The following is a 20,578-nucleotide window of genomic DNA, read 5'->3' on the forward strand; positions in this document are numbered from 1 at the left end:
TCTGAGAGTGCCTTGGACTGCAAGAAGATCCAACCAGTCCATCCTCCAGGAAATAAAGCCAGACTGCTCACTTGAGGGAATGATATTAAAGGCAAAACTGAAATACTTTGGCCACATAATGAGAAGACAGGACACCCTGGAGAAGATGCTGATGCTAGGGAGAGTGGAAGGCAAAAGGAAGAGGGGCCGACCAAGGGCAAGATGGATGGATGATATTCTAGAGGTGACGGACTCGTCCCTGGGGGAGCTGGGGGTGTTGACAACCGACAGGAAGCTCTGGCGTGGGCTGGTCCATGAAGTCACGAAGAGTCGGAAGCGACTAAACGAATAAACAACAACAGTGACACGCACGTTGAGGTTAGTTTGAATATTTTCTCGCCAGCTTCTTTTTCGGTCTTACATACAGTAGCCTGACAAGGTCTGGATAATCAGAACAAGCTTTATGTGAACATAAACAGGGAAGTTTTAGCTGTGGGTGTCCTTATTCCTACCCTAACGGACAGTATGGGCCATGGAGGTCCCCAGAATATTCAGAAACTTTTCAAACCTGCTGTTCCAATGGGTGGTGCAAACCCCCATCATTTCTTTGCTCCCACATGCCTACATTTTACTTAAAGCACACTGTATCTCTTCCATCTGTAATTAGAATAGGACCAGTATGGTTTTAATAGTTTTATTAGGAATTCAAATATTTAACAGATAAATGTATACAAACAGCCTGTGCATGCAATGGAGCAAATTTTACTGCCCGCCACTGAAGAGGGAACGTTTAATATTGATGCTTTATACGGCAACTGGTTCACATTCGTTTTCAATGAGAGTGACAGCCTTTGGAGAGTCTTGTATATCTGGAAAAATATGAAAGGCCACTGATGGTCTTGCTTGCTTGGTTTGGGAAGCTGGTCAAATTATTTTTGAACTAGTTGTTAGCATGGATTAGCCATCCTAAGTACGGGCCAGCTCAACCGTGCTTGTTCTAACCTTGACTGAGCTCAGAGGCTAAGCAGGGCTGGGCAGGGTTAATGCTTGATTAGGACAGAATGGGAGGTCACTAGAGATCCTGAAAGGAGGTACAACAGTGATGAGCCATTTCTGCACTGTTGCCAAGGAAACTACTCCGATATGTGTAGAATCACCAGAAGTCTTAACTCTCATCAAGGACATTGTTACCTTTGCATGCATCTATTTACTAGTAAGCCCCTCTGAGTTCAGTGGGATTTATAGTAAGTGGATGTGGGGCTTCATGCTCCATACCCTTATACACATTGCCCACTTTCGGAACTGCCAAAGAGTTAATGAGTAATGTGTGGAGGAAAACCACCAAACTCAGATTTAAGAACACTGTTCTAGCCTGGCCCCCATTCAGACAGAGAGGAAGTACATACTAAGGCTGTGACTGATTCTTTTCTGCATTAAGTAAACTCTACATGCTACTTGACACGGTATGGTTACCATAGCAAAGCCGTTCGTAAGCAGCCAATGGTTGTCCACACCGCGATCACTTACCCTCTGTGAAGTCCACAAAGCTGCCCATCCTTTCTGACGAAGGGAGCGAAATCCCCATCGCTTTACGGATTCCGTACGTGCTCACAATGTCCCCTGGGGCCACCTGTTGTGCAAGCTCTTTCAGATTATTGGTCACCCTTTCCGCTGAAAAAGGGACAGAAATAGACTGATGTAGCATTTTGTAAGGCTACTTGAAACTTCAACTTCAATGATCTGTGTGTGTTTTTACAAGGTAGCCGTTCACATTTGGAATGTATAAGGCGGTGTTTCTCAACCTTGGCAACTGTAAGATGCATGGACTTCAACTCCCAGAATTCCCCAGCCACCAAAGCTGCCTGGGGAATTCTGGGAGTTGAAGGCCATGCATCTTAAAGTTGCCAAGGTTGAGAAACACGGGCATAGGGACATAATAAAGGTGAAAGCAAAATGTGCCGGACCATTTTCCCTCTTGATACATTTTCAAAGCCTGGTGATTCCACAAAGGAAGCCTCAATGAAAACAAGTCCAAACTGTTCTAGAAGGTTTAACATTTATCTGTTTTCGCCTCCGTTCTTGTTCTACTTGTCTGTTCCTCCCATAATTAGCATGGCCAATGGAAGACCATTCTACAAAATGGCATTTCATTAGTAAATAAGTATGTCCAAATTGTGCTCTGATGATAATTAGTCTAAGTAGTGCAACATGAAGATGGGGTGGGTGGGAATGCTTTATATAGAACTAAACATTTACAAAACTATACAACGAGCTCAATTTTCGGAGTTGCCTGGCATGGGAGTGGCTATATAAATTGAATATCAACTACAAGCAGCTTTTTGAAGTTTATACTATGCATTAAGAGCATAACATTCTTACCCAAATGCATCTCCTTGTAAGATGGGCCCAAAAGACAAATCATATTAGGTGGAGGTTTTGTACTCAACCGTTCATTTTGAGCATCTTGAAGGTCGCAAATCAATTTTGTGGTTTCATCAAGTTTTCGCTGAAATATTTCTGCTTCTGTGAAATGAAATATGAAGCTGCGGTTCATTATTAATTGAGCTGGGTTTTGCCACAAAGCCTTGCGAGGTAATGTTAACTCACCTTCAGAATCAAATTCCTCAGCGGACACCCCAAAATTGGTTACTGCTCTCAATGCTGTAAGCCTATCCTTACTAAGGCAAGAGTCAAACTTGGCTGGATCTGTTTCTATAATCTAGAAATATGAAAAAATATATGGTCTTAAAATCCAGGAAAAAATAAATTTATACAACGCACTTCATCCAATGTCAGTTCAAAACATGGATGTAGAAACTGAATGGTTTAAAGGAACAAAGTTAATCCTCCATTCCCTTGAGACAGGGCAGGCCTTGCACTATCCAAGCCATGCAGACCTTTCAGCCTGCTGTTATGCCTAGGAATATTGTGTCCTCAACTTTTTATGAGCTGACCACTAAACACCTTCAGAGCTTCCAAAGTCTCATCTTTTCGCTAGGAGAGTACGATGGGCTAAGAACTAGTCACCCCAGTGATGAATCCGTACCAGAAAAAGTCTGCCTTCCTACTTGCCTACTCTTTTGCAAAAGAGAGTCATTTGATGGTGTTATAAACACTTAAGTATTTAAGCTTGTACCGGGGAATGCTGCTTAGTTCAAATAAAATCTGAAAATGGCACTATGATAAGCTTTACAAGATAACTTGTCATTCTGCATTGTAGCTAAAACAAAGAGGTGAGAGTTCATTTCCAGCCCTGCAATAGACAGCAGGATGACTAACTCAGGCGGTGGAGTTCTGAGAAAAATTGGCAGTGAAAATTCAATGAAACACAGCCCAACAGCATGAGGTATCAAGCCAGTCCAGGCCATATTTTTCCATATTTTTCACATGAATGTGAAAGGCACGGTGTTAAGTGGTACCGTTCGTACGGTAAAAGTTAAATGACCAAAATAAAGGACAAAAGTGGGTTTTCAAAAAAAAAAATCTAAAGGACAGCTTTCTGAAATAAAGGACTGTCTTTTAGAATAAAGTATGTATGGTCACTGTATATATGAGCCAAATGAAGAGGTGAAGCAGAGAACTGTACGTGCGCAGATGAGTCCCCTGGCTGAAAACCCCACCAATCCCAGAACAACCACATTTATAACCACGTCACCTCTATCTCTTTCGTTGTATCGGTCTTTTCATGTAAGCGTTCTGTTTCCTCTGTGGTCTGCAGCTAGAAAAGAATCGGGTAATTTTTTTTTTATCGTATGGCATAGCGGTTTGGTGTTCATGCTGCTTTTTCTTGCTGGGAAATCCTTGTGAGGTCCAGCAGCCAGATGTGTAGACTATTTAGCTGTGACAAGTCACGTTGCCTGGGGTGCACCACAAGGAGGCTAGACTACATTGCACTGAGTTGGGCTGAGAGAAGGTGACTGGCCCAAGGTCACCCAGCCAGCTAATGATATAGCAAAATAAAAATTGTACCTGGGGCACAGCTCAATAATACTGGGTTTTAGAATTACATTGCCAAACACTTTTGATAAGGGTCTTGCTTTATTCTTAAGTAGGGGCTGCCCTCCTTTATAATCCCAGGGTTTTTCCTACTGCCGTAATAGTAACCCTTCCTCCATGCAGGAGCAAAGATCAGCCATCCTGATTTATCCTACATCAAAAAAAGAGAGTTCCTCAGTACCCTCCCCAAGCATTCACTTGAATATTAATAGGCTAGTCCTAATTTTGTTAATGAAGAAATGATAGGCAAGGAAAGATTTCATTTTCCTGCTGAGCATAAATCTTAGCGCTACAACTTTTAAGCTGCTGTTTACATGCATAAACATGTAAATGTTCTCACCATCTCGAGTTCCCTGAGGGTGCGAGAATGCCCGCCTTGCGTCAAGACATCCAGCAAGCTATCAGCCATGAGACCAGGATAATCATGAGACTTTGCCAAAAACTCATTGATGCTAAAAGCAAGGAAACGCAATTACTTTACAACAAACAATGATTTACAGCAAACTTGCCATTCACATAACCAAGTTACTACTGTGGGCCAGAAATTAACTTCCAGGCTAAAAGGTAACAATAAAAGAAAAAAATCATTACACTTGGATATCTCTTTTTTAATTGAACGCTCATCAAGTACCAAGTCATTGTCTCAGTGGTAAAAATGACCAGGTTCCTTTAGCAGAGATCTTATCTCTGTATCCTGTTGATGCTAAAGGAAAACATAGTAAAAGAAGATAAAAAACTCAACAGATGAACAGCACCTACAGGACATTATTTGTCCTTACACTAAACCTAAATAATAGAGAAACCTATGAGGCGAGTTACAGGAAGCAACCATGGCCTTCAAGGGAACTGCTTATGGAGCTGCAGAACTACGTAATATTAATAGTTAAATGGTACATTAAAAGGCACTTTCCCAATGTTTGCAGGAACTATTTCACGCATTCTGGCCTAATAAATCTGAGCACAAGTTAAGATGAAGGGCAGAAAAAGGTGTATAGCCTGCACAAAGTCTTACATTCATGTTCCTTTACGGACTACCATAATTCCTATTGTATTTTGTCCATGTGGAGCATGGGGTTAGAATCACAAAATAACTAGCAATGGAAGACTATTCTACAGCCACAATAATTACTCGGCTTTATTTTCTCCTTTGTGTTCTACTGACAATATTGAAACAACAAAAACCTATTTTCCCTTCACGGTTTTGTTTTTTATTTTGTAACAGCAAGTTAGATTGTTTTAAAATAGATTTTCTTTTCTTGTACCATAGCTTTTGAATGCACTATGTAGTATTTCAGAAAGACAAATACAGGACAAAGATTGGGTTTTGGTAGAAAGTGAGTAATAAAGTGAGATTCTCTCATTCTTTGGGTCAAGTGTCCAGTGTCCCTTCTTTTCTTAGTAAAGGGAAAACAAGCATATTTAATGTGAAAGTGTCTAAAAGGTTCTCATTCTAACAAACAAAGCGTAAGAATAACGGGGAATCTTCTCACTTGCTGAAACACTTACTTGAAAATTCCTGGATTAGAATCTTCTCCGTAAGTGGAGTAGATTAAATCTGAGTCATCCTTGCTAATATTTGCAAATGTAGAATCGTATGCTGGAGCATATGAGCTAAAAGGCCCATAGTTCAAGTACATCACTAATGGGAAAAGAGAGCAGGAATTAATTATCTTGCATATAAGGGTATCCTTTCTGAACACTTGATACTGACATAGAAAGCTTTTACTAGTATGCTGTTTCTTCAAAAGCATCCATTATTCATTGGAAGAGCAAGTCCAATCTCACAAGTTAAGCTAGGAGTGTTAAGAGGGTATTTGGTTTAAATTCTGGCCATGATTAAGACCTCTTTTTTGGCCTCTGATGCCAGGCCTACTTGTGCACCAACTCCACTTCTAGTGCAGAAGAGGCAGCACACTCTGGCTCTTACTTGAGACAGAATACAAACGATCCACGGAGGAAAGGTGGCACTTTAGTTACTTCCAAAAGGACTGGAGCTTGCTTCGTTTACCTTCCTTATTGCCCAAGTTCATTTTTTTATGGGAAATGGGGATGTTTTAGTATAGGAATAGCTATTACCTGGGGTTACTTTGTTCCTTTTGTCTTCCTTAAACCCTTGTAGAGTATTGACACCTGACTGGAGTCTTCCGGCTGCCGATCCCAGCTTCACAGAGCTGTGGCCCATTTCTAACATCAAAAGAAAGACGGGAATAAGGATCCGAGAGGCAATTTTGAAAGTTCCTTATAAAAAGCAGAAATAAATCCATCATACTAATGCCATGTGTGCAACCAGTCTTTCCTGAGCATTAGATTTTTCTCATGCTTTTGTGACAATAAATTGTGGGAAATAGTTTCTTAGGAACGCTTTTGCCTCTGATTTGAACATTATAATAAGTGCATGTAGAAGAGTGAGTTCACCACCCCGAGTGAGCAGGTATTTCTTTTCCCTCCTGGGATCTAGAGTTTTGATGGTGCCTGGGAAGAAGGGTTAAAACAGCCCCATCTTCTCCTTCATTGGAGAGTCTGTCCCAATTTTGGTTCCCAAACTGAACAGAAATCAAGCGTGGGCGTGGCGAAGAAGGAATTGACAGGAAGACAGCCCAGGGGCAGAGCTCCACAACCATCTCCAGAAAGAGGGAACTGTGAGTGCTGTGGGGAGAGAAAAGTCTCATTCAAGGGGAGGGGGGAGGAGAGGGGGAAGTAAATTAAAATAGGAAAACACAGCGCTACAAACACAGAGATAGGAATACAGACATAGAACATAGAAATGTATAGATTAAATAAGATTTTTGTATAATAAGAGGTGTTTTTTGGGGGAAAAACAAATTCGGTCTTTGTGATCTGCACTAGGTTAAGAAAAACCCTGCTAAAAGCGTATTATAATGCATTCAAATTAAATAATGGAAATGGTTAAGTGTATCCCGTTTTATTAAATTTAAAAGGTGTCCTTCGGAACGGAAGCATAGCCACATGGATCAGACTTTACATTTTAGCACAGCATTCATAAAAACATCTCCCCAAAACTGAGGTCACTATTTTCCCAATCAAATGTCATTCCTTTGAAAGACAAATGGATTAAGGTATATCTAATATCAGAGATGGGTTATCTGCTCCTTGGGCTTTCCAAGACACCCACAGGAACAGTTCTCAGTACCACTTCTAAATGAAGAAGCCCATCGCTCATAAACATCCCCAAGAAGGGAGGGTATTAAAATTGCTCTAACACGCATTATTACCTCCTGCTATATTTTCTGCTGGATTAAGAAGTCCCAGAGTGGTTGTGCCATCAGGTTTTCTTCTCTCAAACTCACACTGAAAAAGATCAAGCTATTAAAGCAGGTCTCCTGCACAGAGATTAAAAAGTGGGTACAATAACGAGCCATTATTTACTTAGTAGGTTCTTTTGCTAACTGTTTCAGTTAACAGAGATTCTGAAGATGTTGATGGACAGTGCTTTAAGGATATAAAGCACTGTCAAGTCAAAGAGACTTACACTGGAAGTTAAACTAAGTTTTATAAATGTTGGCAACTTTTGTCTGCTTACCTGAGTGTTTGCAGAACGTTTGGTTAATTTTCCTCCCGAATCTCTAATTATACGTTCAATCAGTTCTTGCTCCCTCTCTAAATTGCTATTCCTAATTTTTTCTTCCAGTAGATCTCGTTCTTTTCTGGAAAAAAAGGCATTAAAGCAGATATAAAAAACCTACATGCACTACTATGTTCCTTCTCAGTACGTAAAGTTTTTAAAATTGGTTTAATAAGAAAAATTCACACTCTTTTGGACTTTGAATGTTAGAAATGGTAAATGCCAATCACGGTAACAGTAACTGGTAACTGCCAAGTTCTTCATCAATTAAAAAGGTGAAATCCCACATTTGGCCAGTGAAGTGGACACATGTCAGGAACTGGCTTCATTATGGTCATTACCCCTGGGTTTGCTAACCTAACTAGAGAAAGGTTTTGAATATTTTTAAACAATACTGCCTCCTTCCGAGGGCTGAGACAGAGTGACTTGCCCAAGTCACCCAGCTGGCTTTGTGCCCAAGGCAGGACTAGAACTCACAGTCTCCTGGTTTCTAGCCTGGTGCCTTAACCACTACACCACACTGGCTCTCAGTCTTGCACAGCTACCAGCTCCTGATTTTACTGAAATGAAATACTCAGCTTCTGGAGGAATAATTACTTTTTGAATTCTTTGCTGGGAGTTTTAAAGGCTCTGAGGTCTGCGTCCGTGGAGTCTGCATCTTTCCCAAGACCGTCGTCATCTTCTCCCCCAGACTGCAAACCGGTTTTATCTGTCTGTTTCCTGCTTTTCTGAAGATCTGCCATGAAGTCAATACTTTGTTTCAAACTCTGAATTCGTTCCTAAGAAAACAATACACACATGTGAATTTGCCATTTTATTCCCACTAGCTGGAAAATCTGGGCAAAGTGCAACTTAATGAATTGAGTGCCTGATTTTCAGCCATTAAAAAGTACATATTTTTAAGAATGAGACCCTCTTCTGGGGGGTGATGGGCGGGAGCAAAATCTGAATAAATATATATATATATATATATATATATATATATATATATATATATATATATATATATATATATATATTCAGCAAGGGGCTTTTAGAAGAGGCCTTGATTTTTCTCTCCAAATGATTCCAATAATTAAATCTGTAAAGCAGTGTTTTTCAACCCTGGCAACTTTAAGCTGTGTGGACTTCAACACCCAGAATTCTGGGAGTAGAAGTCCACACAGCTTAAAGTTGCTATGGTTGAGAAACACTGCTGTAAAGCATGTTTGGCAACACAATTTCAAATGAGTTTACTCAAATGAGCTATTTATATCAGTGGGACTGTCTCTTTGGAAGCATACCTAGGACTGTTAATGATTCTTGAAGATGAAATCAGCTGCAGTAATATAGCCAGGTACTAATACAGCATTTCAAATAGCATGCCAACAGGACTAATGGTTCGCATTATAAATAATCTGTAGTCCACGCAGCAATAAAAAAATCATTATTCTAAAACTTCATTCTTCCTTCCATCAATTACCTGACTGAGTATTTTCATTCCTGAATGTAGGAGCTTTTTTGCAGCTTTGTAATAAATAGTCTCGGGTTTATTGTAGACCATAGCATTTGTGCACATCAGTCTGAAATTGTCCTGCATAAATAAAAAAATCATGGCACATGAGCACAGAATTCTGGGAAGGCTGCCTAGAAAATGCATGCCAAGCAATGGAATCTGAATTGCTTATTAGACAGATTAGACTAAGCAAGTCTCCTGACAGTACTGAGTATTTCTAAAAGATTCATCACGCAGATACCTGATCCATCATACAGGTACAAGTCCTTGCAAATTCTCTTCATTCTCAAGTTTCAACTTGGGCATGGCCTATTTTAACAACCCAATAGCAAAGAGCAAAATGAAAGCAGGCAGCAGCAATATCTGCTCTTACACTATTGTTCCAACAGTGCCTCTCACAATCCTTTCATTTTCAACTACTGCAGGCACAAGAATGTGTAGAAGGGATCATTTGTCTAGTGGGAGCAGCAGCATTACAGCTGCTACCTCTATGTTGCCTTCAAGCTAGAATGACAGGCCAAGCCTTTAGGTGGGATTTAAGACCCTTCTCTTTTGACATCAGCTTGCCAAAATATTGGGTGAACAGCTGACAACTTTCAAAGATGACAGATCTGATAGGAGGCCAGAAGGGCTTCTGACAGACCTCTGATTTTACACTTTGGTATTAATGCACTGATAAAGGCGGTATTCATCACAGACAGTTCCCCCCAAAGATCACAGAGCTGTTTTGTCAGGTTGGATGCATTAATGCACCACCACAAAAGTCTTACATTTCTCTTTAATGTGTACAAATAGAAGGGTGGTGGGGAGACGAGCATTTTAATCGGCAGTGCTCAGAAACTGGAAGGAGGCAAGTTTAATATTAGAGCATGCATATGCATGCATATACACCCATTCACAATTTGTCCCAATAAAGCAACTATTTATCCTGAAAGCTATAAGGGCAATGCAAAGGAACAAGGCATTTAGCATTGATTATGTGCTAAGATTTCTTTTTCAACTTTCTTTTCCTCTCAAGAAAAAGACAAAACTCAAATATTTTTTTCTCTGTTATTCTAGTTGAAGTATTTTTTGTTTGAATTTCAACTGCTTAATCCTTGTAGTAAGTATATTGCAGAAAAGTGATTGGGAACAGTCACTGAACTTTCACTATTATTATTTCATTACTATTAGCGATCTATTATTCTATCGAACACATAAAGTCTACTTATATCTCTGGTAAGTTTACGTGAATCCCTGGCCACCTTGTTTTAGAATATCTCAAGCTCTAATAAAACGTATTTTGGCTTTTTAATCTTTCTTTTTCTGCAACAATCGACACCAACCCTAACCTCTTGCAAATTATTTTTTTAAGTACTACTGAAGAAATCTTCAAAACCTTTCTCTAAGCAAAGGGAATGAAAAATTCTTAAAACCATTTTTGATTCTATGTTCAAAAACTATGAAAGTTCAGTCTCCAAGTAAAAGAAATGTTTTTAAAAACTCTGCACATCACAATTGCTACTACCAGCAAGTGTTGACAGTTAATCCTCTCACTGCAGTTAAGATATATATTATAAGCACCTTTAGCTCTTCTATGGATTGGTAACCATTATTCTTTATCTTCTCTTTCATAGTACTAAAATCCATTGGGCGTTTAATGATCATGGAGTAGCCAGGAGCGATGAAATCAGTCACAGGAAATGAAAAGAAAGCATTTGGATCCTTTCTGTTAAGAAATGAAAAGAACAGCTCTTCATGGTTCATTTCTATAACAAAGAACAGAGTTTACTATTACAAAAGGAGACACGACTCCAGCTTAAAAGAAAGTGGAAAACTAAGGTGAAACCAGAAACAGTTCTGGCCTTATCCCAATTTTAATTTCTTTTTTAAAGTTTTTATTTAGAAATATCTCTGTCCCCATCCCTCACACCCACGTTTGGACTGAGAGTATATTGCTAAAATGCGGTTGAGATTTCTAAACCAAACTACAGGTTTTTGCATTTTTCTACCTCTCCTTCAAATATAATGATGCATTTTGACATCAAGAGCTTCTTGTACAAGGCCACTACATACTTGCAAAATAATTTCCTCTCCTTTAAATGTGAACTGTTCTGTAAAACGGACAGCACTCTAAAGGCCACAAGGTGTTTTATTAGAGAAGACAGGGGTCCTTGAACTCCAATTCTCCAAGCTTCCCTAAGATAAGCTAAAACTTAGCTTGCGGGCATCAGTTTCTCCTCATTCCCGCCACTTCAGTTGGCAGGATAGCTCTAGCATTCCAGACAAAGATGCTCCGAGCGGCACAGATTAATCGTAGCCAGGTGCACTGCAGGTAATCCTCACTTACCGGCCGCAGTGGGGACTGGCAATTCTGTCGCTAAGTGACACTGTTAAGTGAAATGTCACATGACCACACTGCACTTACTATGGCAATTCCAGTCGTTAAGTGAATCACCCATAGTTGTTAAGTGCAATGTCAAGTGACCGTGACTTGCGACCTTTGCTTGTGGGAAGCCCGTAGGGAAGGTTGCAAATAGCAATCACATGACCGGAGGACACTGCAACGTTGTAACTGCATGTCGGCCACCAAGCACTCAAATCGTGGTCATGTGACTGAGGGGATGCTGCGACAGCCGCAACTTCGAGGACCGGTTGTAAGTCTCCTCCTTCAGCGCCTTTCTAACTTTGAACAGTCACTGAACGAGTGGCCTGATTTCTGGCCTCACAACATTAGCCTCCGAACTGTTAAAGTAAATATGTACCTCTTTCCATAGCTACTATATATTTCCATGCTTATCCTGATACCCACTCAAGGGCTATATATCTTCTTCAAAAAAAGAATAATTGGTTCCAATTGCTGCAGTCCTCTATGTATTCTGGATTTACAGGAATATTTAGGGGGATAGAAAAGTTCAGTAAGTTCATTGAGAGAATTATTTTGAGAGGTTTCTTTTATAAATATCCTCTGGAACAAGATAAACGTAGACCGTAAAACACTCACTCTCACTGTGGCCTTATATGAAATCTATATAATTTCCCTGGATTACTTCAGAGTAAGCAATTTATAAACCCAGCACAGCCACTTCAATAGACCTTTTTTTTTTTAAGAGAGAAAGTGAATATAAAAATTCAGGTGATATAAGAGGTATGTGCAGTTATCCCCAAAGTGTGCAACTTTTATCCAGCTTTGGCCATTGAGATGACTGAAGCATTAACCTCTTTACTAATTCCTACAAGCAACAGCATTAGTATGCAAAGCCTGACAAGAGCTCACCTCTGCAGTTGTCTTACAAGCTGGTTCAAAGCTTCTTGAAGGGGCGTCTGTTCCACTTCTAAGATAAAAAGATGAAAGGAAAAAAAACTGAACTCAAGCGTGCTAAAAGAACACTCCGTATTTTGATGGAAAGAGATTCGTATTAAATAGTGACTATGTGGCACCACAAAGACGATGAGATACATCTAAGAAGTCTGCTTATCCTTCGTTATTTTAACAAAGTTTCCCCATCAGTGAAGGTACTTTGAGTTGGATCTTTCCACGTGCTGTGCAAACTAGCAAAAGTTTTGTTCTTTCTCTGGGGGAAGAGGTACCATTCTTTTATTCCAATCCTCCTGTTTGATAGTAACAGGGACTGCATTCCCCCTGCCCACTAAATTTGTTAAATTAGTGAGCCCATTTAACCCCAGCCGCATCTACTCAGTAAGAAGGCTTTACAGCAAAACCTAGTGAGTTCATCTTAGCTCATGTGACTTCCTTGAAAGCCATCGCTAAAAACACAGTAAGTGCTGTAGATGGTATCCTCTCTCTAGCCATGAACTCGAGGAAGTGTAGCACAATGCATTCTCTAGAATGTGTGCCTTGTTTGTTATAGGTAGTCCTCGCTTAATGACCACAATTGGGACCGGAATCTGTCGCTAAGCAATGCAGTCGTTAAGTGAATCTGACCCAATTTTATGACCAACTTTGTGGCAGCAATTAAGTGAATCACATGATTGTTAAGTGAATCATGCGGTTCACTATTGATTTTGCTTGCTGGAAGCCAGCTGGGAAGGTTGAAAATGGCTGTCGTGTGACCATAAGATGCTGCAATCGTCGTAAATGTGAACTGGTTGCGGAGTGCCTGAATCACGATCACATGACCATGGGGATGCTGTGACAGTAGTTAAGCATGAGGACCGGTTGCAAGTTGCGTTTTCAGCGTCACTGTTAAGTCTAAACCATCACTAAATGAATGGTTGTTAATTGAGGACTACCTGTACAGTATTTCCATGTCGTATTTCCTGGCAGAAGGGTGGTTTTGATCAGGAAGCCCCAAAAGAGGGATAGCATTTTAAGACTAGCTGCTGCTATAGCTCAAAATTTTTCATTATATGATCTGGAACATCCATTTATTTAATTTTAGAAAGAGGAATTTGCCAATGTGTTTTAGGCTGTAAAAATGACATAGTAACTTCCTGGAGATAATGACAAAGTGTAGTTGGTACAATGCTTTCTTAGGATTTATCTTGCTACCAATTTTTACATAACTAATTATGGTTTAGTACAATTATTTTATTAATGATTTTTGGCTTAAAAACAAAAACATAAAAAAGAGAAAGTTTTTTTTTACCTTCCTGTTTCGCTAAACTGCTTGCTAGTGATTTTTCATGTGGCATTTCCAGTCTTAAAGGAGTCTGACATTTAAGTTCTCTTTCCCCTTCACTTTCACCCCGGTCTCTATCTCGCTTTTTTTTATCTTCCTGAAGAAATAAACAAATTCCTTGTGAAACATCAATACAACTGGTTGCAAATTGTTAACTGCAGTTTCTTTACTCAAGACTTAAGTTAAACAATACATCTGTAGCATTTGGTGTAGATCACTGTAGTTGCATTAATTAGAACATTCAGTAACATTTACAGCAACACTGTTCACAGGTATACAGGAAGCTGTGTTATACCAGGTCAGATGATTTGCTAATGTATATTACTGCTGCAAAGACCCATTTGTGCTGCTTCCTATATAAAAGGATCTCAAGCATCTGGAAAATGGAGAGCTTGCAGATACTGAATCCCAGTGCATACTGTGCCTCAGTCAGCATGTGCAACAAGGGAGTTGCAATATCGAAGAGTCACAAATTAGCAATATGGGGCCAGGTTATTTGCAGCACCGCCTTTCCCCAGTTACATCCACCCAGCCCACCAGAGCGGGGAAGCAGGGTGTGTTGAGGGTCCCTTCAGTTGGGGAGGTACATCTAGTGGGGCCAAGGAAAAGGGCCTTCTCCATGGTGGGTCCTTCCCTTTGAAACATCATCCCCCCAGATATAAGATTGGCCCCCTCCTTGCTCCTGTTCCAGAAGGCCCTGAAGACGTGGTTCTGTCAGTGGGCCTGGGGACCCCAGGCTGCTTCGGAGCCAACCAAGTGGCTGATATGAGTGTGTCTGCTGCCGCCGGCGGGTGTCTATTGTGCTTTTATGGTTTTTAGTTCTGTAAGCCGCCCGGAGTCACCATGTCAGTTGGGCAGCCTTATACATTTGTTTAATGAGTAAAGATAAATAAATAAAATAAATATCTAAGGGTCGCAAATTCTCCTTATGTGCCTTCTCTGAAATAAAGGAGCTTTCCACAATACCCTATTAATTTAAATTTAACCAATGCTTGAAAGGGGGACTTTCTGCCTTTTCAAGCTCTTTCTGGATTATTTTCATACCCCACCTAATAATCTCAAAAAACTATCTAGCACAAATAAACATTTTTTTACATTTTAAAGTAAACCAAGCAACTATTCTAAGAATTACCTTTACTTTTCTCTTTCTTTTTTCCTTTTCCTCACCAGGAACTTGTTTTTCTGTTTTTTTCCTTTTCTTTCTTTTCTTGTCTTTGTGTTTTTCATGTTCACTTTTGTCTTCGTACAGGGTTGAATCATGCACTGAGCTCTGAGTAGATAGTTCTGCGACTTCATTTCCTCCCACTTTCAACACAAGTTTTAATGGTTTTTCTACATATTCTTGAAGACACATATATAGCAGAACACCTGGTTAAGCTTTATTTCTTTCTAAATATCCTGCAATATAACATCTAATCAATTCAATTATGAGTTCAAAATTTATTAAGATTAATTACATTACTTACAGATGAAAAAATTAGCAGATTAAGACATGCATAAACCTCTTAAGATGGATCTCAGACTTACATTAAAGGTTTCAAATTACTACTAGAATTTAGCAATAATTCAGCCAGTCATACAAGAATCTACATTCATCCACTGACCTTAATGCAGATTTAAGTTATGTTATCTGAACGCGCAAGAAGCAATGTTTAGCCGCTGTAATGTGACCAGCCAAAGTTATCATTATAACACAGAGGCAAATTTCACACATTGCCCTAAACCACAGCACATTTGTTTAATGTGATATTCCCTCCTGAGCTCAGAGATGTAGTACGGATATTTCTGTGTTTTTTGTTTTCCAAATATCTTGAGAAAAATGAAAAATTCAATATACGATGTCATAATTAAATTACTTTCATAGAAAAGAAGCTAGAAAACTGAGATTCATTCCAAAAAAATAAATTTCACTCCAAAGTGAAATATAATGAAGTTTTTCAGGTAACCTTGCCAATGAAAAGCTTTGTGAAGGATGCAGAAATTGAGAAGACTTCTATGTGATACAGATGGGACATGTCTATAATACAAGTTAACAAAGACAGGTGCATGGATAGATATGCACAGAGGTACAAAGACCTAAAATGATGCACATACGTATATTGTTAGAAATACCACCCTTGCCCAGTCATTTTAGTTCCTATTTTAGGTTTTTCTCCCCATTGTTTCTTATTGTAGTTTCATTACTTTATTATACTGTTGTTTTTTAACCCCTTTTACTGTAAGAAAGGAATTTATGTTGCTCAGAGTCCTGCTGGATTGGAGCACCATATTAACCCCAGGAAACAGAAATAAATAAATCATGTAAATGAATGCAAGTATGGAAGAGGAGCACACTCAGAGAAAAATATAGATTTGTGTGTGTATATACAAAAAGCATATGCATATGATCCAGCTAGATATTGTCAGCCCAAATTGTTGACTGCAGGATGAAGACTTCTTCTCTGCAAGTTATGGACCACACTCTGCCATGCTGGGCCAGTGTGGCTTGGTAGGTAGATGTTTTTTGACTTCCCAGTCCAGGGCTGCGAGAGAATGACTGGCTTCAAATCACCCAGCTAAGAGAGGACTAGAACCTGGGTCTCCCCACTCTTAATCCAGCACCTTAACAACTGCATCACACTGGCTGTCAAACAGTTAGATATACGGATACATAGGTGTTTCTATGTGCAAACACACAAAAGAAACAGTGGGACGTATGTGTTATATAATCAAATGTGCATGTACACTGATAATTATAGGTTGCATATCTAGAGAGAGATGTATTTTATCAGTAAGCATACCAAGTACATAATCAGCTGTAAAGGCCTGCAGAAAATAAATAAATACAGGTATGGATCTAGATCCATTTCAGCCCCCCTGAAGAGGTCATCTTCCAGGCATGGAGGGACTACACCCCTCATCATCCCCCAGCCAGCTCTGGGTGGCGATGGAGCCATAGTCCAGTCCCTCTGGGGAAGCAGAGGCACTGGGCTGCATCTTAAATATGGAGAAGGCTGCAGCTTTCCTGAGGTTGCAGGACTACCCCTCCCTTCTTGTCTGGGGCTGCTGGGAACTGTAGTCAAGCCACCATGGGAGCACCTCAGCTTCCCCATCATGGCAGCAGGGCAATAAATGTAAGCAGCAGCCCTTCTTCAGCTGTACCAGAAATACAGCTACCGGCCAGCTCCTCCCACCCAGCTGATGCTTGCTCTTCCAATCCGGAAATACAATTCCCAGAATTCCTACCTAGATGTGGGGGAACAAAAATCCCCAGAGTTCCCAGGGGTTACAGTTCCCCATCCGGCTAGGGATTCTGGGAGCTACAGCTTCGTTCCCTCTGACGAGATTCTGGGAGCTGCAGTTCCCTTCCCTCTGGCAGAGGATTCTGGGAGCTGCAGGTTCCTTCCCTGTGGCAGGGGATTCTGGGACTGCAGTTCTCCCGAAGGCTGAAGGGGAAGCGGGCTGACAGGTCAAGAACCCAGGGGGCGTCCCACCGAGGAAGGCAGCCCGGCTTCGAGCCGACAGGAGACGAAGGCGCCCCCGCCCCAGCTCTCCCCCCACCCACGGCGGCGCGGAGGGGCGCCCGTACCTTCATACGGGTATTTCTCCCCCCTGTGCCTCTTGTGCTTCTTGCCCATGGCCCGCATCGGGCAGCGGTGACGTCAGCCTCGCGCCCCCCAGTCGCGATGCCTGCTCTCGCGAGAGGAACGAAAGGGCGGGGCAAGGAGGTAAGGAAAACGAAGGGCGGCCCACGAGGCGGAGCTCCCGGGTTCCGCGCTCTTCTCCGCCCTAAACCCGACCGGACGCCGGCTGCAAAGAGGAAGCCGGCCGCGAGGCGGCCGCAGAGAGACGCCACGCAAGCCCCTCTTGGCGCCCGCTGGTGGCTGCCTGGGATGTTGCGGCGCGGAGGCTTGCGGGGAGATGTGCCGCGTGCAGCCGGTGCACGTGTGAAGGCAGCCTTGCCGGGAGGTTCCCGTGGATTTCCAGGGGCTGCGCCTTTTTTCCTTTTTTTGCAAGGGGTTCCTTCCAGGGAGGCGGATTGGCAACCTTTCCAAACGAGAGACCCTTTTGCTCTCAACCCTGGGTTTAAAGATGCTTAACCGGTGGAAGGTCAGTGGAGTAGCCAGCTAAGCCGGCTTCCTTGGACCCAGGGGTTGCAGTGGGAGATTTTGGGAGAGCAGCCCCTTCGAGTGGCTCAGAAAGAGGTCGCTCCAAACCGCATTCCCGCCGTCCTTTTCCGGAGGAAACTCATTCAGCTGGGAGATAAATACAGTTCTAGGCTTACTCACGACCCCCCCCCCAAAAAACGGGCAGAAAGTAGCATTGGCGTCTACGGAACTTGCTGCGGAACAGACCCCTGCCCCCGATTAAGGGTTAATGCTCACGGGCAGGAGGCTTGGAAAGGGAGACATGGGGGGTGGCACCCCGTGACCCATCTATGGTTGCTTTCCGAGGCAAAACTAGAGAAGGCAAGGCCCTGTGTGAACGGCTCGTAACTCTACTTTTTCCAGTTCTGTGGACCCAAAGGGGAATGCGGGGAGGCGAGCAGCGGCACGGGGCCGGACCGAGCGAAAGAGCGGCGCCGCGAAGGCGGGGATGGCGCCCTCTGGTGTTGCCCTGTCTCATTGCGCCGTCTCGTTGGTTCTAGCCAACCTTTGCTGCCGTCTAGCGGTGCTCTGGCTTTCTGCAGCCCAGATCTGGTAGCCCTGTCGTTGATAAAGCCTTGAGTAGTACCGGTTTGGGGTAGTGCAGTGTTTCTCAAACTTGGCAACTTTGAGAGGTGTGGACTTAAACTCCCAGAATTCCCCAGCCGCTGGAGAACTCAGGACTGAGCCAGTCTCTTCAGAAATCCTACCTCCCTTCCCAGGATTCAAGGGATGCTTCTGTCCTCTTTGTTTCCGTAACAGCTTCTAAAAATTAGCTTCAAGGCCAGCTCCCTGGCTCTGCGTTATCTTAAGTTTGTGGAACCTGCTGGAAAAGTTTCTGTTTTGCTACCTGATTTGCACAATTTTGTTCAAGTTCATCTTCTTAGGGGAAAGAGGAATTTTGCTCCTCTTACCAATTCCTCTGCAGCAGCTTCCGACCAAGCAGGCATATTCAGCATGTTGACCTGACCAGTTCCAAAATCCCCAGCCAGCATGTGGACTGGGGAATTCTGGGAGTAGCACTCAGGGATAGACAATCTGGTGTGTTCTGGATTTTTTTTAAACTACAGTTCCCACAGACCCTTGCATTTCATTATGATGATTGGGTTCATGGGAGATGTAGTAGTTCAAAACCCGTGGAAGACCCCCAATTGCCCATCTCTGGAGGGCGTCCCTTTGGGGAAGGCTGTTCTAGAGATTGGTAGTGAACAGTCTCAAGTGTCCCTCCACTTGGGGGTGTAATATGCCAAGGAAAATGGACGACTTGTTCAGCGTTTCTGCATTAATGAAATGTGGCTTTCTACTTCACGTAAGGCAACTTGCTTATTTAATAACACTGGAACTTGTTAAGAGATCAGCTTAGCTGTTGGAGTATTGAATTAAGTAGAAAGAAATAGACAATTGCTTTTAAGGCATCTTCAGTTATCAGCTCTGAGGTGGTACAGTGAGAAGTTACTGTTCAGGCTAATAATTGTACCAGAGCAGAAAGATACTTTAATGGAAAATGCTGAGAAATACACACCAGAGGTAAGAGTTTTGTTCATTTAATGTTTCCTCTGCTTATTCAAGAATTAAGCTCAGAGACGTAAATGGAACCCACAATACTTCTACCTGTGTAATTGTTCTTCCCTAATCGGTAAGCTGGAATTAAGTCAAGACAAACAGACCTCAGGTTGTAGACATACAGGTGTTGTGATTTGTAAACCATGTTTTGCGGCATGACATATAGTATATTCAGCCCGTTGAGATTTATTCAATAAATGTTTTTAAATATACTAAACCCAAGTCAAAAATTCTATTTTAAGAAGCCAAACGATCCCTGGTTATGGTGTGGCTGGGTTTGCCAAAGAAACCTAGTCTTTGGCTGGGTTTCAATAACGTGCTAACCTACGGTTAACTGAACCACGGTTTATTGAATTAAATCAAGCGACAGGGTTTGTACAAAACCTGAAACCATAAATTAAGAACCTTGTCTGGTTTGCTCAACACACTGATTCATGAAGTAGCCAACCACATTTTGGCTGCAAATCTAGAGTAGGCTTGGGGATTTGGAAAATGTTTGCATACAAGTGAGCGTGATTTGGGCGTTGCTTTGCTAAACCTAAACACATATTTACTAAGAACTGTGTTATTTTGCTTGCATGAAAGCAAATCTGCAGCCCTGGATTAGATTACATATTAGAAATTGTAGAGAATCCAAGCTTTGGAAATTAGAAGTTGACACTGTAACAGATGTAAAAGGTTCCCCACAGTGTGAATTCCTTTGAACGTCAGTTGCTTTTTGAAAGGATTAATCAGAACAGATGCTACAGATACTGGAAATAGCTCTGAACGTACACATACGCACTTCAACTGTTGCCTACATTATTAGCCTATAGACCTGCCAATATGTCTACTGTATGCAAGTGGATACTTCCATAAATTCATGAAAATGCTATTTTGTGTGGGATACCTCCTTTGTTGTGCTTTTATTTATCTAACATTCATTAGCAGATCTGGTGCCTTTTTTTTTTTTTTTAAGGGACCCATGAGGCTTAAAGTCTCCAATTTGAGAGAGGAGAAACAAAGGGCAAACAGGAAGATAATGGGGTTCAACACAGTGCATTAAGTCATGCTTCGTTTAATCAATTGGCTGGGTCCACTCCAAGTCATAAACTGGTTGAGCTTATAGTTCTGTTGGGCATAAGTGAGGCAGGGCTTCCAGTTTTATCACCAATTATGTGGCAGATCTGTATAAATTCCACCAAAGATCTTGCCAATCCCACCACCTTCCAAACTG

General features: G+C 41.6%; 1 protein-coding gene across 2 annotated transcripts; it reads right to left on the reverse strand.

Annotated features, from left to right (window-relative positions):
* Positions 1–659: 659 nt before the first annotated feature.
* BRD7 (bromodomain containing 7) lies at positions 660–17,343 on the reverse strand. 2 transcript variants are annotated; one of them, XM_063312670.1, is made up of 17 exons: positions 17,244–17,343; positions 14,808–15,016; positions 13,643–13,772; positions 12,310–12,367; positions 10,617–10,761; positions 9,021–9,131; positions 8,156–8,337; positions 7,517–7,640; positions 7,209–7,284; positions 6,052–6,159; positions 5,482–5,614; positions 4,316–4,427; positions 3,635–3,697; positions 2,587–2,698; positions 2,359–2,502; positions 1,507–1,650; positions 660–848 (listed from the first exon to the last, which is right to left on the reverse strand). In XM_063312670.1, exons 1-17 carry the CDS (start codon positions 17,299–17,301, stop codon positions 784–786), a joined length of 1,974 nt encoding a protein of 657 aa, XP_063168740.1. In that variant the 5' UTR covers positions 17,302–17,343; the 3' UTR covers positions 660–783. The 2 variants fall into 2 exon arrangements, with proteins under 2 accessions (XP_063168740.1, XP_063168741.1); XM_063312671.1 differs by lacking the exon at positions 17,244–17,343 and adding an exon at positions 17,149–17,241.
* Positions 17,344–20,578: the final 3,235 nt, after the last annotated feature.

Source organism: Candoia aspera, chromosome 11 (assembly GCF_035149785.1).
Source record: "Candoia aspera isolate rCanAsp1 chromosome 11, rCanAsp1.hap2, whole genome shotgun sequence".
NCBI lineage: Eukaryota > Metazoa > Chordata > Lepidosauria > Squamata > Boidae > Candoia > Candoia aspera.

Bases quoted from the DNA above. Each gene is read 5' to 3' on its own strand.
- BRD7 (XM_063312670.1), bottom strand. From the start codon at position 17,301: ATGCGGGCCATGGGCAAGAAGCACAAGAGGCACAGGGGGGAGAAATAC. The intron at 9,132-10,616 runs GTGCTTATAATA...TTATTTATGCAG, and splicing joins AATCCATAGAAGAGCTAAAG to GACAATTTCAGACTGATGTG. The intron at 4,428-5,481 runs GTAAGTGTTTCA...CCTTGCTTTTAG, and splicing joins TCTAATCCAGGAATTTTCAA to CATCAATGAGTTTTTGGCAA.